Below are 16,900 nucleotides of genomic sequence, written 5' to 3'. Positions count from 1 at the left end.
TGTCAGTCGATACGCACCAGTGCTCATGGAAAGCTCGACCAATCACTCAATAGCCCATTGCCTAAAAATGAATCCATCCATCTGTAATGCAGCCAGTAAATATGCAAAGTTCTCTGATAATGCTATGTACAACTGCAAAAAGTATATCCGAGTGAGGGATGTAATATATTATTAAAAATGCGTTCAGACGTGTGTACTCCACTGTATTGCGACAATTTATGATCAACGGTGCCCAGGACAGCAATAAAGAAGCAGCTGTGTCTCCTGAGGAAGCCAGCACAGTCTGAGTAAACAAACGGGGAACTGCCCTCACAGATGGTAACAATGGAGCCGAGACAGACCAGTGGCTCGAAGGCTGCCCACACGCACCGCCCCGCTTATAAACTTAATTAAGTCACAAAGGGCAGGGCAGTGAATTAAGGTGGAGATGGCGAAGCAAGTCGAATTCCTGAGAGGTGGCATGTGATTAACACACTTCCTCGAGTATGCAAACTCCCGGGGAGGAGACGGTTCTAAACCACATAAGGAATTAGCAGCAAGGGTTGCTGCGCGATTGCCCTTTTCACTTTTGCGGCTCCGCACGCAACTGAAATCGGACATTACTTAAGAGTACGTGTGCCTTGTCTGTATGGCGTTCACTAAAAAAGAAAGCACATTACAGCAATGAAAGTGTGGTGTGTGCAAACAGTAATTCTTAATTTTCAACAGCACACACACACCGCTTTCACTGCTGTGATGTTTGCAAACATTAATTCTTACTTTTCAACCGCACACACACCCCGCTTTTATCGCCATGATGTTTGCAAACATTAATTCTTACTTTTCAACAGCGTAAATATCACGGCGGTGATAGCACGATGTGTGCACTGTTGAAAAGTAAAAATTACTGTTTGCAAACGTCACGGCAGTAAAATAACACTACAGGCGTAATTAGCTTAAGTGCAGTATTTGAAAGTTACAAAGTTACCTATATACTTATTAGACACGCGAACCGTATTTATCTCTGCCTTTTGTGCAAAATAATTCACACGCAACAAACAAAACAAAAAAAATATTGTAAGCGCTGCTATTCCATTAAAGTAGACTACAAGCATCTTTAAAAAAACAAGCAATCTGGGCACACATGCATTTTGCACAAAGTTGCCTTTCACAATATTATAAACGCAAGTAGATTGTACGCTAGTACAAGTACACTTCACTGCATACATGTTTAACATAACGTAATCAAGCAACCACCAACAAAAACACTTCAGTCTTCTAATAGCATGTATTCAGTACTTAGGCGGTGCCATCTGGGCCTGTCCCCACAAAAAAGGAGGGACAAACACACGACCTGTCAACAGAAAGAGAATGTAAAAATAAAAACCGGAGGCACCTATAAAAGATCAAGAGGAGGAGTTTCAACACATATACTAATTACTAGATGTCTCGAGAGACAGCGCATGGGCGCTGCCTAGGCGAGACCTAAAAAGGTCTAGGGAGAAGGCAAAAAGTTTAGGGAACTTAAGCCAAAAATGGCCAAGTCCAACAAGCACCCTCTCATTTTATATGTCACACCATCCACCTCTATCAATTATTTTTAAATGATCTGGCCTACTGAAAGCTGCTTGCACTCACAAATGTTTACTCCAAACACTTTCCCTAATTAGATAAAAAATGGTTTGGGTACACTGGGTAGGATAAGGGCACCCAAACAGTCCACAAAGCGTCTCCATCATTAGTCCCCAACCTTAAGAGGACATCCACCTGATCTGTTTTGTTTGTCCTATTAATAAAAGGCTCAAAGATGTTAAAATCATCAGAATAAAATGCAGGTTTCATGCACATATGCTTTTGAAGATCAATAAAATATTTTTCAAGAGTTCTTTTCAGATATAATTAGGACTATTAATATATTACTTATGTACATAAGTACATACATGGTATGCCTGCAGTGTGAGCCTATCTGAAAGACAGTGGAGCTCTGTACAGGGTAAAAAACTGAAATAACATCAACAAGTGATAGAAGAAGCTGCTTGTTTGTGGATTATTAACGGATTGTGATGTTGTGTTCATTAAACAGGTGAATCTTCAACTCTTCTAAACTAGATCAGTGCTGGGTTGGACCTGATAGATACAAGGATGTTGTTACGGACCCTGGATGCATTATTGTAAAAAGTCCTTCTGCCTTGTGTTTTTTCTTTATTACCATTCATAGTCTAATGTCACCCTTGCTGAGGTTGTGACGAGAACCACCAGAAATGATCAGTGTAAGAAACTGAATTATTATTAGGGGTGGGTGAACACCCAACACAAGGTAAAATCACAATCTTGTTGCAATCTTGTCCCCTTCCGTACAAGTACTCCTCCAATGTTTTATGGAAAAAGCCATAGGCAGTATTCTGGTAGAACAAAGCAGGGTTCTTCTGCAACCAGACAGTGGATACGCAAGATTTGTTTTGAAATCCTGTTTCCCGACCATTGAAGTGAGCCCCCCGGTGTTCTATGAAAACCCAGCAGACCCATTAAGCAGGATTTATTATTTAAGCAGGAATTGATGGTGTAGGGTTAAATAGGATGCTCAGAGCAACTCCCTGCATATTCTCAATCAATCAATCAGTGACACTTGTAAAGCGCGCTACATACCCGTAGGGTCTCAAGGCGCTGGGGGGGGGGGGGCGCCGCTACTGCTCGAACAGCCAGGTCTTCAGCTTCTTCCTGAAGGAGAGGTGGTCTTGGGTCAGGCGCAGGTCGGACGGGAGGGAGTTCCAGGTCTTGGCGGCCAGGTAGGAGAAGGTTCAAAGGAGTCATCTCTAGCCCATTCAGATCAGCCTATCATGTGCTTTTGGGGAGCATTTCACACCTTTTTCATGCCTATTCAAAAGCTAATTAGTGGCAGGCAGAAGTAGGAGAGCAAAGGAAAATTTAGCATACAGGAACTTCAGGCAAGGATTAGATTGGAATTTTAATAACAGTTAAGAAGAGCTGTTCAATTATTTTTCTACGCAGTTCCATTACCGAAATACAGTATTAGGATATTAATCAGTACTCTGATTTTCTACATGCTAAAATAACTTTTGGGTGCAAGTCACTGCAAGGGCATTTTTCTACACGCCCTACTTTTAAATACTATGCAAAGGGAGATGTTGCCTGGTCAAAATTGTTTCTTTTGACAGGTCGAATTGCAGCGTTTACACTGCTACAGTAAGGCTACACTGGCAAGCCTAAAGCCATGTCTTACACTCTTACTGTAGTGGATGACACAACAAGGTCTGCATTCCACTAGTGTCATTTAACTTACAGGCCCCGGACACATTAATATATATATATATATATATATATATATATATATATATATATATATATATATATATATCCTTTTTAAACGACGGGCCATTCGCGCACTCAGACCAGTTCTGACACAGGAAATCACAAGCTCTGTTCAGCAAAAATTGGGGGTTTATTCCCATAACGGCGGGTTTATGACATGAATAAACCCCCAACTGAACAGCACTTGTAATTTCCTTTGTCAGAACTGGCCTGAGTGAGCGAACAGGACTTCGTTTAAAAAGGATATTAATTACTGGTTCCTCTCCGCCGGTTTTCGCGCCACCCCTTAAAGGATTAAGAGCATGGAAAGGAGTTTGCTTGGATGAATGAATATATATATATATATATATATATATATATATATATATATATATATATATATATATATATATATATATATATATATCCATCCTTTCTGTGGCTAAAGGCTTTTAGCAATTAAAGAACGCACTCACTCGAGGTTCCATTTACATTTCTGCGACTTTTATTTGCAACCAGATAAACCCAACGCGTCACCTCAACCTGAGGCTTGCTCACGGGATATTGTTCTCTGCTATTTGCCTTCTTTTATATTTGAAGCACTCCAAACAGCTTTCCAGTGTAAAAGGAGAAACGGACACTCCAATGCGCTTCGGTTGCAGGTTCGTATTTTATTTCAAAATTTCAAATAAAATACATGTGCAAATCAGGAAAGACGCATTTCGGCGGCTTCAGTCGTCTTGTTCACTAAAACGCTTGTGCCATGTACCCAAACATTTAAACACCCTGGACATCACGAGTTAGATTGTCACCTGACCTGTGATGGACACAGTAGACGGACTTCCTAGTCCCTACAGACCATCAGTGATCTCTGGCAATGTTCATCTATATTTGACAAGCAAGGTTTGTGCAAGCTGCTTAACAACTTTTTGGGGATATTTTAAATGTTTCAAGCAATTTACAAAATATATATATATCGAGTGAAAGGAGCGGAGTTTGATATTACAGCGCGGTTCCAGGACGCGCTTCTAAGGCTCCCGTTTCATCCAGAGGCTCTGTTAATACTGGGACATTGCTTGTTTCTCCGGGGTACCGGATTTTACAGAGTCCACCACGCAGCGAAGCAAGAAGTACGACGGTGTGGAAGCCTGTGTGCGCCACGTCGGGCTGGTTGGATTATCACGACCTGCCCCCGTCAGAAAGGATTACTAAACTGCGGTGGTTGAAGCGGTATGGGGACCGGAGGAAGCACACGCTGCGCATTTGTGCCTTGGGAACAATTGAAGGATACAAACAGACTTTGAGGTACATTTTCCTTCCCCCTTCACATATGTGATACCTACCAGCAAAAAATCATTGCATGCTGGACCTTGTGGGCGCTGACAAGCAAGCGGACTACAGGAGGTGTATGCATTCGAAATCAAAGGGGGAGGAGCCAAAGTCCGTTTGGGAGAAGGCAGAGTATTTCGACCTTGCTCACGCCCGTTCACTCAAGCACACACACCTGGCGCTGAAGAGGCAGAGAATGCCGAAATGCATCCGCCATAACAAAGGAGAACATTTTCCGTGATGTGCAGCTCAATAAAGTGCTTCCGACTTGATCCTCAGCTGTGGCCTTACTTCTTTTCGAGTGAAAGGAGCGGAGTTTGATATTACAGCGCGGTTCCAGGACGCGCTTCTAAGGCTCCCGTTTCATCAAGAGGCTCTGTTAATACTGGGACATTGCTTGTTTCTCCGGGGTACCGGATTTTACAGAGTCCACCACGCAGCGAAGCAAGAAGTACGACGGTGTGGAAGCCTGTGTGCGCCACGTCGGGCTGGTTGGATTATCACGACCTGCCCCCGTCAGAAAGGATTACTAAACTGCAGTGGTTGAAGCGGTATGGGGACCGGAGGAAGCACACGCTGCGCATTTGTGCCTTGGGAACAATTGAAGGATACAAACAGACTTTGAGGTACATTTTCCTTCCCCCTTCACATATGTGATACCTACCAGCAAAAAATCATTGCATGCTGGACCTTGTGGGCGCTGACAAGCAAGCGGACTACAGGAGGTGTATGCATTCGAAATCAAAGGGGGAGGAGCCAAAGTCCGTTTGGGAGAAGGCAGAGTATTTCGACCTTGCTCACGCCCGTTCACTCAAGCACACACACCTGGCGCTGAAGAGGCAGAGAATGCCGAAATGCATCCGCCATAACAAAGGAGAACATTTTCCGTGATGTGCAGCTCAATAAAGTGCTTCCGACTTGATCCTCAGCTGTGGCCTTACTTCTTTTCGAGTGAAAGGAGCGGAGTTTGATATATATATATATATACACACACACACACATATATATAAGTTAGCTATACAAATTTGTAATATGCCAATTCAAATACGCTTAAAGGGGAACACAGGCACTCTACCACAGGCAGGGTTAAAGTGCACAGACTCCTAAAGTCAGCAAAAAGTCGGGATCTAGCAAGATTAAAAAAATATGGGCTGACCACGTAGAAATTTGAGATATCCTATACCATTACTTTGAACTTTACCAAAGTCCTTCACCTCTCTTGCTATCCCTCATTTATTCATCCAGGTTTTCCTCTCACCTCCATATCTTATTCTTAGACTGCCATCTCTTACAGTCTCAATAACACCACCACATTTTCAGTCACTGCCTCTCATCTCTTTTGAGTTCTTTACCTCCATTTTACATCATCTTTTACCTACTTATCTAACATATCTTGTTCATTGTATCCTTAACGTATCGCAATTTGTTTTTCACATACCTGTCATTCAACCAACCCAGTCTCTCCCAGTTTCTTTGCTACCATTTCATTTGTTTTTTCTTTCTTAAACCTCCTTGCAGTTCATGTTTCTCCCCATCTTTCTAACCCGACCCTGCCAGACTCAAAATCTCTACTCGCCCTTTCCTTGTGTCCCCCCATAACACATTCATTAAAAAATGTCTATCCCTTTCATAGGTACTGCATTTTTCTTGAATTTCTTCCTTCTGTTTGTATGTTCTTGCACCACTCCCTTTCTTAGGCCTCACCATGGTCATATTCGTTATTACGTTTCACGTTCATAGTGTTCTTTTTCTTCAAAGTTTACCACTGTATTCCTTTAAATGTTAGTTTTCCAGAACAGTCCTTTTTATTTTACTCGCAGTTCGTCTTTCTTTATTGCTTTCCACATATGTGTTTTTTCCTTTCACAATGTCTTATCCTACATGTGTTTCTCTTTTACATCTTCGACTTTCCCCTGGTATACTTATAACAAACTAACATGTCCACCGCTCAAAATTCATATCATACCTCACTATACTAATTCATCACTTATCCTCTTTGGGTTGGGGAGAAACATGCCATTTGCCAAAAAAAACGCTTCTACGTCTGGTCAGGGGTAGTAACACTATATAAATACAATTACTTCTCCAGCCTCTATAGTTTGCTTTTTCTTCACCCGTGCATTTTCCTTCCTTTTCTCCCGTCTCTCTTCGCCTCTACCTTATCATTTGTAAAATGTAACCCCCTTTTCGTATTATTATGTCTTCGTCGCTTACTACCGCTTCCGTGCCTACCTTCAGTTAGTTCCATTTGAAAAGCTCGTTGCACCCGAGCTGGGCCTCTCCTGTAAATCCTTCTACCAGGACCCTGGAAAGCAGGAAATGGTTGACAAAAGAGATGAGCCCGTAGCAATAGAATAGCGGCCACCAAACACCACAGATATTTCACAGACGCAAGTACGTCATCAGGTAGTAGGAAACGTATTCAATTACGCCATGGGCGACAGCGTATGCTCTGATTGGCTCAGCGTGCTTGTTGTCCATTGGTTCCTGCAAGCATTTCCTCAAGCCTGAGGTTCTAAGTTGCATAACACCATGGCTTTCCTATCCTGTACGAGAAGAAACAAGAGAATGTATGCTGCTTTTGTTTTCTCTAGCAAAAAAAAGAAGGTAGAAAAATCACATTAGTGAAACTTGAAATGAGATTAAAAAAAAAAAAAAGGGCTGGAAATAATGGGTAAATAAGTGCAGTAAGGCGAGGAGACGGCAAGTAGTTACATGCTTTATTGTATAAGTAGCATATTAAAAAGGGGAACAAGTAAGTGCTAGGCAGCACGGCTTATCATCAAGGCAACCAGTACAAAATGAAGCCTAAATCTAGAACATTAATGACATACTCCTAAATTCTATGTCTCGCGCAAGCACGAGTCATTAAAGGGAAACGCAGGTAAGAAACATAAGTAAAAGGATACACTACACATCCCCCCTCTCTTCTAAAACAAAATAAACAGGGTAAGGTAAGAAGGAGTAAATGAATCATGAAACAGAAGGAACCAGGAACAAGGTGGAGGGTATAGGGAAGAAAAGGAAATACAATCACATAACATACTCTTTCAACCAAACAGGAAGCACTCTCCTCCTCTTACATAAGTTGTTGTAATCAACATTTGAATTATGCGACTCATGAACAGGTTCAAAAGTGGCAGAAGACTCTTCCCCTCCTGTTAAAGCAGAAGCAGAAACACCAGGGTTGTCATTACTGGTGGAAGATGTAGAGTCCAGATTCTGTTCTCCCGGAGTGACTTATACAGGAATGTAACCAACTGAACCCAAATGAGATTGTAAGCGACTATTGCTAAAATAGTCTTCCACCCAATCAAAATTGGATGAACATGCAGATTCTTGAGTACGTTGTACATCTTGATGATTAACATCCAGAGGAACATTTTTAAGATTCCACATCCTTCCATCACCAAGTCTAATGGAATTGCATAGGACCTCAATAACTTGCTGCCGTGTATCAAATCTACGTTCACCTTTGGAGACTTTGATTGGTTTTTTGATGCGAACCCAGTCTCCCACTTTAATAGGAACATGTTTAGTACCATGATGAGTATCATAATATACTTTGCTCTTCATATTGTACTGTATGTAATAAATAATAATAATAATATAGCGCTTACTACCCCTGACGAGGCGTCAAGGCGCTTTTTCGGCGAGTAGCGCGCTACTCCTGGGACCCATAGAGGATTAGTGTTGGATTAGTATAGTGAAACATGCAAGTACATTTTAAGTGGTGGATAGGTTAGTCAGTTATTTGGATTTGGAATGATAGCAGAAGGATAGAGGAGGACAAAGGTTTGTATTTATTTATCGCTTGTTGACGCACGCTATTCAGGAAGCCTATAAAGGATTAGTGGTGAATTAATATGGTGAAATATGAGGTAATTTCAGTGGTGGATATTAGTCTGTTACTTGGAGTGAGAAGGATAGCGGAGGGATAAAAGGGAAAGAAAGATTTGCATTCATATAGCACTTGTTACCCCTGATGGGTGTTGAAGCGCTTTTCTGGCGAGTAGCACGCCACTCCGGAACCCATCAAGGATTAGTGTTGAAAATTAGTATAGTATAAATATGAAGTAATTTGAGTGGTAGATATGTTATTCAGTTATTTGGGCAGTATATTAGTATAGTTGAATATGGAATTTGAGAAGTGAACATGTTAGTCTGTTAATTTTGATTGAAAAGGAAAGTGAAGGGTTAAAAGAGTGAAGGATTTTTTTTAGGTCTTAGCAGTAGGAAGATGCTTTTGGATGAGTAAAAAGTAGTTTTGGAGGGGAGGAGTCAGAGAGGAGAGTTTAGAAAGGTTTGTTTTAGGGGATCGGTGTAGTTAAAAGAGGTGTCAGATGATGCAAGGAGCGGTAGAGCAAGAGAGAGTCTAGAAAGGGTTATTTCGGCGATCATAGTAGTGGTATGGGGTTTGGGATAAATGAGAGAGTGGATGTAGAAGATATATTGATAGATGTAGAGGATGAGAGATAGGTTAGTGCATTGGAAGGAGTAGTAGAAAGACATTTGAGATGAGTCAGAAGTTTGGGCTAGAAGATATATTAAGCGAAGTATAGGCTGAGAAATAGGCGAGTGCATTGGAAATGCTAAATTAGAAGAAAGTGATATATCACAAATGGCTCTCATGTCCAATTTCGAGATTGGAATAATATGGATGCTTCAATCCTACAGACCACCCTGGCCTCTACTCAACCAGGTGACACAACAGATCCACACATAGCTTCTAATACCTATAGTGTTTGGCTTAACAATGCTTTTACCACGTTAGCACCTTCTAAAAATATGCTGCCCAATCGTAACACACCTTCCGCCCCTTGGTTCTTAAAAAACCCTTAGACTGGAAAGGCAACAGTGTAGAAACCTAGAAAGGCGCTGGCGCAAAGATTACGACAATAATGACAGAGATGTATATAAAAAAGCACTGGCCACATATAGAAAGCTTCTAACCACAGAAAAATGAAAATTCTATCTCGCGCAAATAGAGTCAGCCAAAAATTCTACTAAAGAACTCTATCAAGTTGTCACAAAGCTATCTATTCCACCAGTATGTACTACCTTAGAACCTTCCCAAAATCTGTGTAACGACTTGGCAGACTTTTTTAAGCTTAAGGTCAACAACATCTTCTCCAATTTTACCTCCAAGGCTGCCGCCGAACTAACCAGCTCCAATAAGAGCCACAGCCCCCATCGTACAGCCTTTTGTGAATTCATTCAAATTTCCCTAACGCAGACAGCTGAACCTATGACAATGATTAAATCAGGATCACCACTTGATCCTTGCCCACCTTTGATTCTCAAGCCAGTGACTAACCTTATAGCTCCAGCTCTTACAAATATCTGTAACTCTATGTTTTTTTCTGGCTCCTATCCGTCGATCTGGAAGAAAGCAATTAATAAACCGTTACTGAAAAAACCAAATCTTGATCCCCCAGAACCCAAAAGTTATCGACCAATTGCATCTCTCCCTTTTCCATCCAAAATATTTGAAAAAATTATGAACTGTCAGCTGGCCCACTATATCGATCAGAATAATCTACTTGATGACACCCAATTTGGATTTAGGAAAGGTCATGGGACAGACACGGCACTGATAAAGGCAGCAGGCGAAGTCAGAATGATTATGGATCTAGGAGGTGCAGCAGTCCTGATATTACTGGACTTGTCTGCAGCCTTCGACATGGTCGATCATACCATCTTGATCGACCGTGTAGCCTCTATTGGCATCCAGGATAAAGCCAAATCTCTTCTGACTTCCTTTCTGTCTGACCGTAAACAGTCTGTTAAACTGGGTGGCTTCTACTTTCCTGTTTTCACCCTACCTTGCGGTGTTCCCCAAGGATCCTCGTTAAGTCCAACACTATTTAACATCTACCTTGTCGGACTTGGCGAGGGTCATTAAATCATATCGAATTGGGCTAACATCGTACGCCGACGGTACCCAGCTGGTACTGGCCATTCATAACAATTGAGGAGCAGTTGCGGCCAACTTTCAGGAAGGCATGATGGCCATTAGTTCCTGGATGGATACTAACTGCTTAAAATTAAACTCCGACAAGACGGAGGTCATGATCTTTGGTAGCTTGACCCCGTCTTGGTCCCCAGTATGGTGGCCTCCTGATCTAGGCTCTCCCCCAACACCGGTCACCAAAGTCAGGAACTTAGGGGTGTTATTTGATAATAAACTATCATTTGTGAGCCATGCAAATGCGGTAGTCTCTGCATCTTTTTACACTCTTAGGATGGTCAAGAAACTCTTGCCTTTTCTCCCCCCCAGCGCGGGCAAGACCCTCATGTTCACCCTGGTACTCTCCAGGGTTGATTACTGTAATGGTCTGCTATTAAATGCCCAAGAGCAAGTCCTCAATAGGATGCAACTAATCCAGAACGCGGCAGCCAGGATTCTGACCCGTACTTCAAAATTCTCCTCCATCACCACCATTGTTCGCCAACTTCATTGGCTCCCGGTCAGAAGTTGCACCAAATTTAAGGCGCTGTGTATTACCTATAAAGCCATGCATAACATAGGGCAGAATTCTTAAAAAAAGCCTTGTGTGTATATACTCCCAAAAGAGCCTTACGCTCATCCACAGCCCATCTGCTCCCAACAAAAAAAGTGACTTGGGGAGATAGACGCTTCATAGTGGCTGTTTCCAGATTGTGGAACACCCTCCCCCTCGATATCAAAAACAGTCCTTCCTTGATGACATTTCGGAAACAATTAAAAACATAGCTATGTAATCAGTAATAAGTCAGTGCTCCCCTTTAGCATATGAATTGAGCAGCGCCGAGACACCTCAGGGTATTTGCGCGCTATATAAATTGTATAAAACAAATAAATATATAGATCCATAAGTACAATGAAGGTATATAGATACATAGAGAAAGTAAGTATATTTAGATTAAATATATTGATAGAGGCACAGAATGAGAAATAGGGTAGTGCATTGGGTATGCTTTTTCAGGAGAAAAGTAACAGACATACAGATCCAAGTACATGGAAGGTGCATAGATGCACAATGGAAGTATGTACATGTAGACCAAAGATGATTTTTATTTATTGATTAATATTATTATTATTTTTTTCTTTTCTCTTAACAACATAATTATTTTACATGTTTTATAAAGTAATACACAAAGATAGGTACATATCTATAGTGAAAACAAATGCTTATATACAGAGGGATATGCTGTAAATTTCTGTTTCCGTATGGTGCGTATGTGGAGAAGAGCCAAATCTTGAGTAGTTTTCTGAAGGTAAGATGGTTGTCTGTGAATCTTATGTTGGGGGTAAAGAGTTCCATAGTTTGGCTGCTTGAACAGAGAAAGATGTGCCACCCATGTTTTTTTTCTTGTAAGGTGGGATTTTGAGGCGAGATGCTCCTTTAGAGCGGAGGTTCCTTTGTTGAATGTGTTTGGTGATTTTATTCCTGATGAAGAGTGGTCCTATTCCATGTATTGCTTCGTGGCTAATACAACGCAGCTTGAACATGGATCTTCTGGCAACCGGTAACCAATGCAGGGCTTTCAAGGCAGGGGAGATGTGGTCTCGTGGTTTGATATGCAAGAGTAGTCTGACAGCTGAGTTCTGAATCCGTTCTAGTCTTTTCATGGTCGTTAAAGGTGATCCATGGTAGAGGCTATTGGCGTAATCAAGTTTGGATAGAACAAGTGAGATGGTAGCTTGGACCTTGTGTGGAAATCCCAAATGAGGGAAAATTTGTCGCAGCGTTTTTATAGTAGCAAAGCTTTATCAACACCTTCTTCGACACCGCCACCTTCCCCGAGAGCTGGAAGCACGCCGAACTCAGCGCTCTACTCAAGAAACCCACAGCAGACCCCACCGAACTCAAGAATTACCGCCCCATCTCGCTACTCCCGTTTCCAGCCAAAGTCATCGAGAAGACTGTCAACAAACAGCTGGCCGCCTTCCTCGAGACGAACGGATCCCTCGACCCCTCACAGTCCGGCTTCCGAGCCAACCACAGCACCGAGACCGCCCTCATCGCCGCCACCGACGACATCCGAGCCTTGATGGACAACAGAGAAACAGCGGCCCTCATCCTCCTAGACCTCTCCGCAGCTTTCGACACGGTCTGCCACCGCACCCTAGTGCAGCGCCTCAGCAACGTCGGAATCCAGGGGAAGGCACTGGAATGGATCGTCTCCTTCCTCGACGGAAGAACGCAGAGAGTCCGCCTACCACCGTACAAGTCAGAGGCCACCGAAGTCATCTGCGGCGTCCCTCAAGGATCCTCGCTGAGCCCTACCCTCTTCAACGTCTACATGAGCCCCCTCGCGGCCATCGCACGCCAACACAACCTCAACATCGTCTCCTACGCTGACGACACCCAGCTGATCCTCTCCCTGACCAACGACCCCGCCGCCGCCAGAGCCAACCGGCACGAAGGGATGAAAGAGGTAGCCGAGTGGATGACGACCAGCCGCCTGAAACTGAACTCAGACAAGACGGAGGTCCTCATCCTGGGCTCCTCTCCCTCCGCCTGGGACGACTCCTGGTGGCCCCCCGCCCTGGGCACCGCACCCAAACCGACGAACCACGCACGCAACCTGGGCTTCATCCTGGACTCCTCCCTCTCCATGACCAGGCAAGTCAACGCCGTCTCCTCGTCGTGCTTCAACATCCTGCGCATGCTTCGGAAGATCTTCTGGTGGATCCCCACGGAGACCAGGAAGACTGTCACCCAGACCCTCGTCACCAGCCGACTGGACTACGGCAACGCCCTCTACGCCGGAACCACCGCCAAGCTCCAGAAGAGACTCCAGCGGATCCAGAACGCCTCAGCCAGACTCATCCTCGACATCACACGAAACAGCCACATCTCCGGACACCTGAGAGACCTGCACTGGCTCCCCGTCAACAAAAGAATCACCTTCCGGCTCCTCACCCACGCACACAGAGCCCTACACGATCAAGGCCCGAGCTACCTCAACAACCGAATCAACTTCTACGCTCCCAAATGCCACCTCCGATCAGCCAGCCACGCCCTCGCCGCCGTCCCACGCATCCGTAGAGCGACAACAGGAGGAAGGTCCTTCTCCTACCCGGCCGCCAAGACCTGGAACTCCCTCCCAGCCGACCTGCGCCTGACCCAAGACCACCTCGCCTTCAGGAAGAAGCTCAAGACCTGGCTGTTCGAGCAGTGACGGCACCCCCCCCCTTAGCGCCTTGAGACCCTACGGGTAGGTAGTGCGCTCTATAAATGTCTTTGATTGATTGATTGATTGATCTTGCTAGTTTATCCACTTGGGCATTCATCGACAGCTTGGAATCCATGGTCATTCCGAGGTTTCTTACTTCCTTCAATACTTTAGGCAGTGATCCCAGTTCATCAGGCCATGCGGCAAGCAGGTTGTAATTTTTCCAATCACCACACATGAGTATTTCAGTTTTTGAAGCATTCAATTTGAGATGGCTCCAAGTCATCCACTGATCCACAGCTCTGAGACAGCTGAAAATTGGTGATTTTCCAATGTCTTTGGGGCATTCCAGTTGAAGGAGTATTTGCATGTCATCTGCATATTTGTAGAGGTGAAATATATTGATCAGTACTGGTAAAGTCTTCATGTAGATGTTGAAAAGCATGGGCGAGATGATAGAACCTTGAGGGACTTCTGCTTTTGTGGAGTACGGTTTGGACAAGAAAGGTGGGGTATGGATGACATTAGTTCTGTTTGGAAGGTAGGACGCAATCCAGTCTAGAGCAGTTACCTCTATGCCGGCTTCATAGAGTCTTTGTTTCAGAGTGTCATGGTCAATTGTGTCAAAGGCAGCTGAGAGGTCCAAGAGGAGTAGCATAGCAACCCGGTTGCGGTCAACTGTATTCTTTAGGTCATCCCAGATGGCAAGGAGGGCTGATTGAGTGCCTCTTCCCGGACGGAATCCTGTTTGGAAATCTGAAAGTATGTCATTCTCTTCAATGAATTGTGACATCTGGGGAAAGGTCCATTTGTAATGGGTCTGTAGTTGTCAGGGTTCAGCTGGTCCAAGTTTGTTTTCTTCAGTAAAGGGCATATGTATGACTTTTTGAGTACTTCTGGAAATATTCCAGTAGTTAAGGAATCGTTGATGATTCTTCTTACTGGAATGGCAGCAGAGGTTGTTAAAAGAATTTTCTTGAAAGTTTGTGGCGGACAGGGGTCAGAAGGGCTGCCCGCAGGCCTGATTGCTTTGACCAGGTCCATAAATTCATCGTGTGAGATGTGTTGGAAGGAACGGAGGGGCTTGATTAGAGCATTCTTGGATAGTTGTTTTGTACAAGGGTTAGTGCTGGTGCTTTGTTTCTGTTTTAAGTACGAGTCCAACATGTCTGCTTTGTCCGTGTAATGATTTGCCAGTTTGTCTGTGAAATCTTGAGTAACAGGATGAGTTCCTTCTAGGCAATTTGGTTTTCGAAATTCATTGAGTATTTTATAGAATTCTTTATTTGCACATTTAGTGTTTTGAATTCTATCTGAATAGTACCTTTTCTTAGCTTTTTTGATAGCCGACTTATATAATCTGTTAATTTTCTGTAGGTGAAGTTTGTCTTGTTTGCCGTTTGTTTTGAGCCAGGTATGTTGCAGCTTTCTAATTTGTTGTTTTATGTCTTTTATTTCTATGTTTCTCCAAGGCGCTTTTTTCTTTTGTTCTGTTGTGTGGTTTTGAATGGTATCAGGATGTCAAAAGCTTCCTGTAGCCACTCATATAGATTCTGAACAGAATTTATGGTTTCCAGATTTATACTGGGTGTTAGTTGTGTTTCCAAGTGTTCCAAATTGAGTTTGTTCCACGGCCGATAAGTGGATGGATGTAAGGTAGTTTTAGGTGAGTCGCTTAGTGTTATTTTATGTTGGAAAACAAGCAAGTGGTGGTCGGACCATGTGACTGGAGTTATAGTTTGAAAGGTAACTAGTTCAGTATTAGCAAAAATGACATCTAGGATATGTCCAGCAGTGTGTGTCAGATTGTGGACAATCTGATGCAGGTTCAATGCGTCTAGGCCGGTGAATATTGTTTTTGGATGGGTCATATTGGTTTTATCAAACCAAATGTTAAGGTCACCCAGAAAGCATAGGTTGAAGTGTATTGTTATCAGGTTTGAAACTGTGTCTAGAAGTGCGTCTGGGAATGTTGCATTGCTAGGTGGAGGTCTGTAAAGGAGCAGGAAGTTACAGGTGGAAGACTGTGTAGGATTGCATCTTGTTAGAAGAGCCTCACAATTCTTTATGGAGATGTTGTCAACTTCAGTGATATGTATTGTTTGCCTGGATACAACAGCTAGACCACCTCCTTTATTGGCTATACGATTTTGGGTGATTATTTGATAGCCTAGAGGAATGGCTTCATGCAGGACTGGAGCCATATCCTCTCCCAACCATGATTCGGTTATGAATAGTATGTCTGGTTTTGCATCGGTGAGAATGTCGTAGATGTGATGCTTGTTTTTAGAGAGGGATCGAACATTTATTAGTAAACAGTGTAGAGAGTGACCTTTGGTGATAGTGGGACTTTGTTTTGTAGAAGAGTGATCAGTATTGTGTGGGTGTGTAGCAGGTGTGTTTTTAGTGCTGGTATTAGCTGTATTAGGATAGCAATTCTGCTGGGCACTCATTAGACCCTGTCTTTACCAACATCTTAGAGGCCACGGCTGATCTTCCCAAACCCATGGGCTGGACTGACCATTTCCTTATTAGATTTTCCATGATGGTCAGAGAACCGCTCACTAAAAATACTTCTAGTTCGTGCTATAAGAGGCCTTCGCATAAACTTTCATCTGGTGATCTCATCACAAATCTAGGCGATCTCCACTCCAATGCCGAAAACAGAGACATAAACGCAGCTTATGCTGCTTTCCATGAGTGGATCACCACAGGGCTTGATACCCTAATCCCAGCCAAATGGACCAAAACCCGCAGTACCCCTTCAAACCCATGGTACAATGAGACTCTAAAAACCATGCGGAAAGAATGTAAAAGAGCTGAACGCTGCTGGAGGAAGGAGTATAAGGACATTGATAAAGCCCTCTACCTGTCAAAGTTAAGGACGTACCATAAGGCGATACGTACCACTCGTGCATCCTTCTATGCTAAGGAAATCAACTTAAGTTGCAACCCCACCAAAACTATTTTTAAACTAGTACAAAATCTCCAAAACAGCTCTAACCCAGTATCATGTATTACTTCCTCACAACAATGTGAGGACCTCGCTACTTTCTTTATAGAAAAAGTGAGGAAAATCTACAACACTTTTCCTCAGGATTTCCCTGAAATCCCAACC

General features: G+C 43.3%; 1 protein-coding gene across 1 annotated transcript in view; it reads right to left on the bottom strand.

Annotated features, from left to right (window-relative positions):
- MSH4 (mutS homolog 4) overlaps positions 1 to 6,952 on the bottom strand; it is a 1,592,310-nt gene extending 1,585,358 nt beyond the window's left edge. Inside the window, exon 1 of the mRNA XM_086925563.1 lies at positions 6,850 to 6,952. Coding sequence (XP_086781689.1) covers positions 6,850 to 6,865 — 16 coding nt within the window. The 5' untranslated portion in view covers positions 6,866 to 6,952. The remainder of the gene's footprint in view (positions 1 to 6,849) is intronic.
- Positions 6,953 to 16,900: the final 9,948 nt, after the last annotated feature.

The sequence above is a fragment of the Lissotriton vulgaris genome, chromosome 1_1, assembly GCF_964263255.1.
Source record: "Lissotriton vulgaris chromosome 1_1, aLisVul1.2, whole genome shotgun sequence".
Taxonomy (NCBI): Eukaryota; Metazoa; Chordata; class Amphibia; order Caudata; family Salamandridae; genus Lissotriton; species Lissotriton vulgaris.
This window is presented reverse-complemented; position numbering and strand designations above follow the sequence as displayed.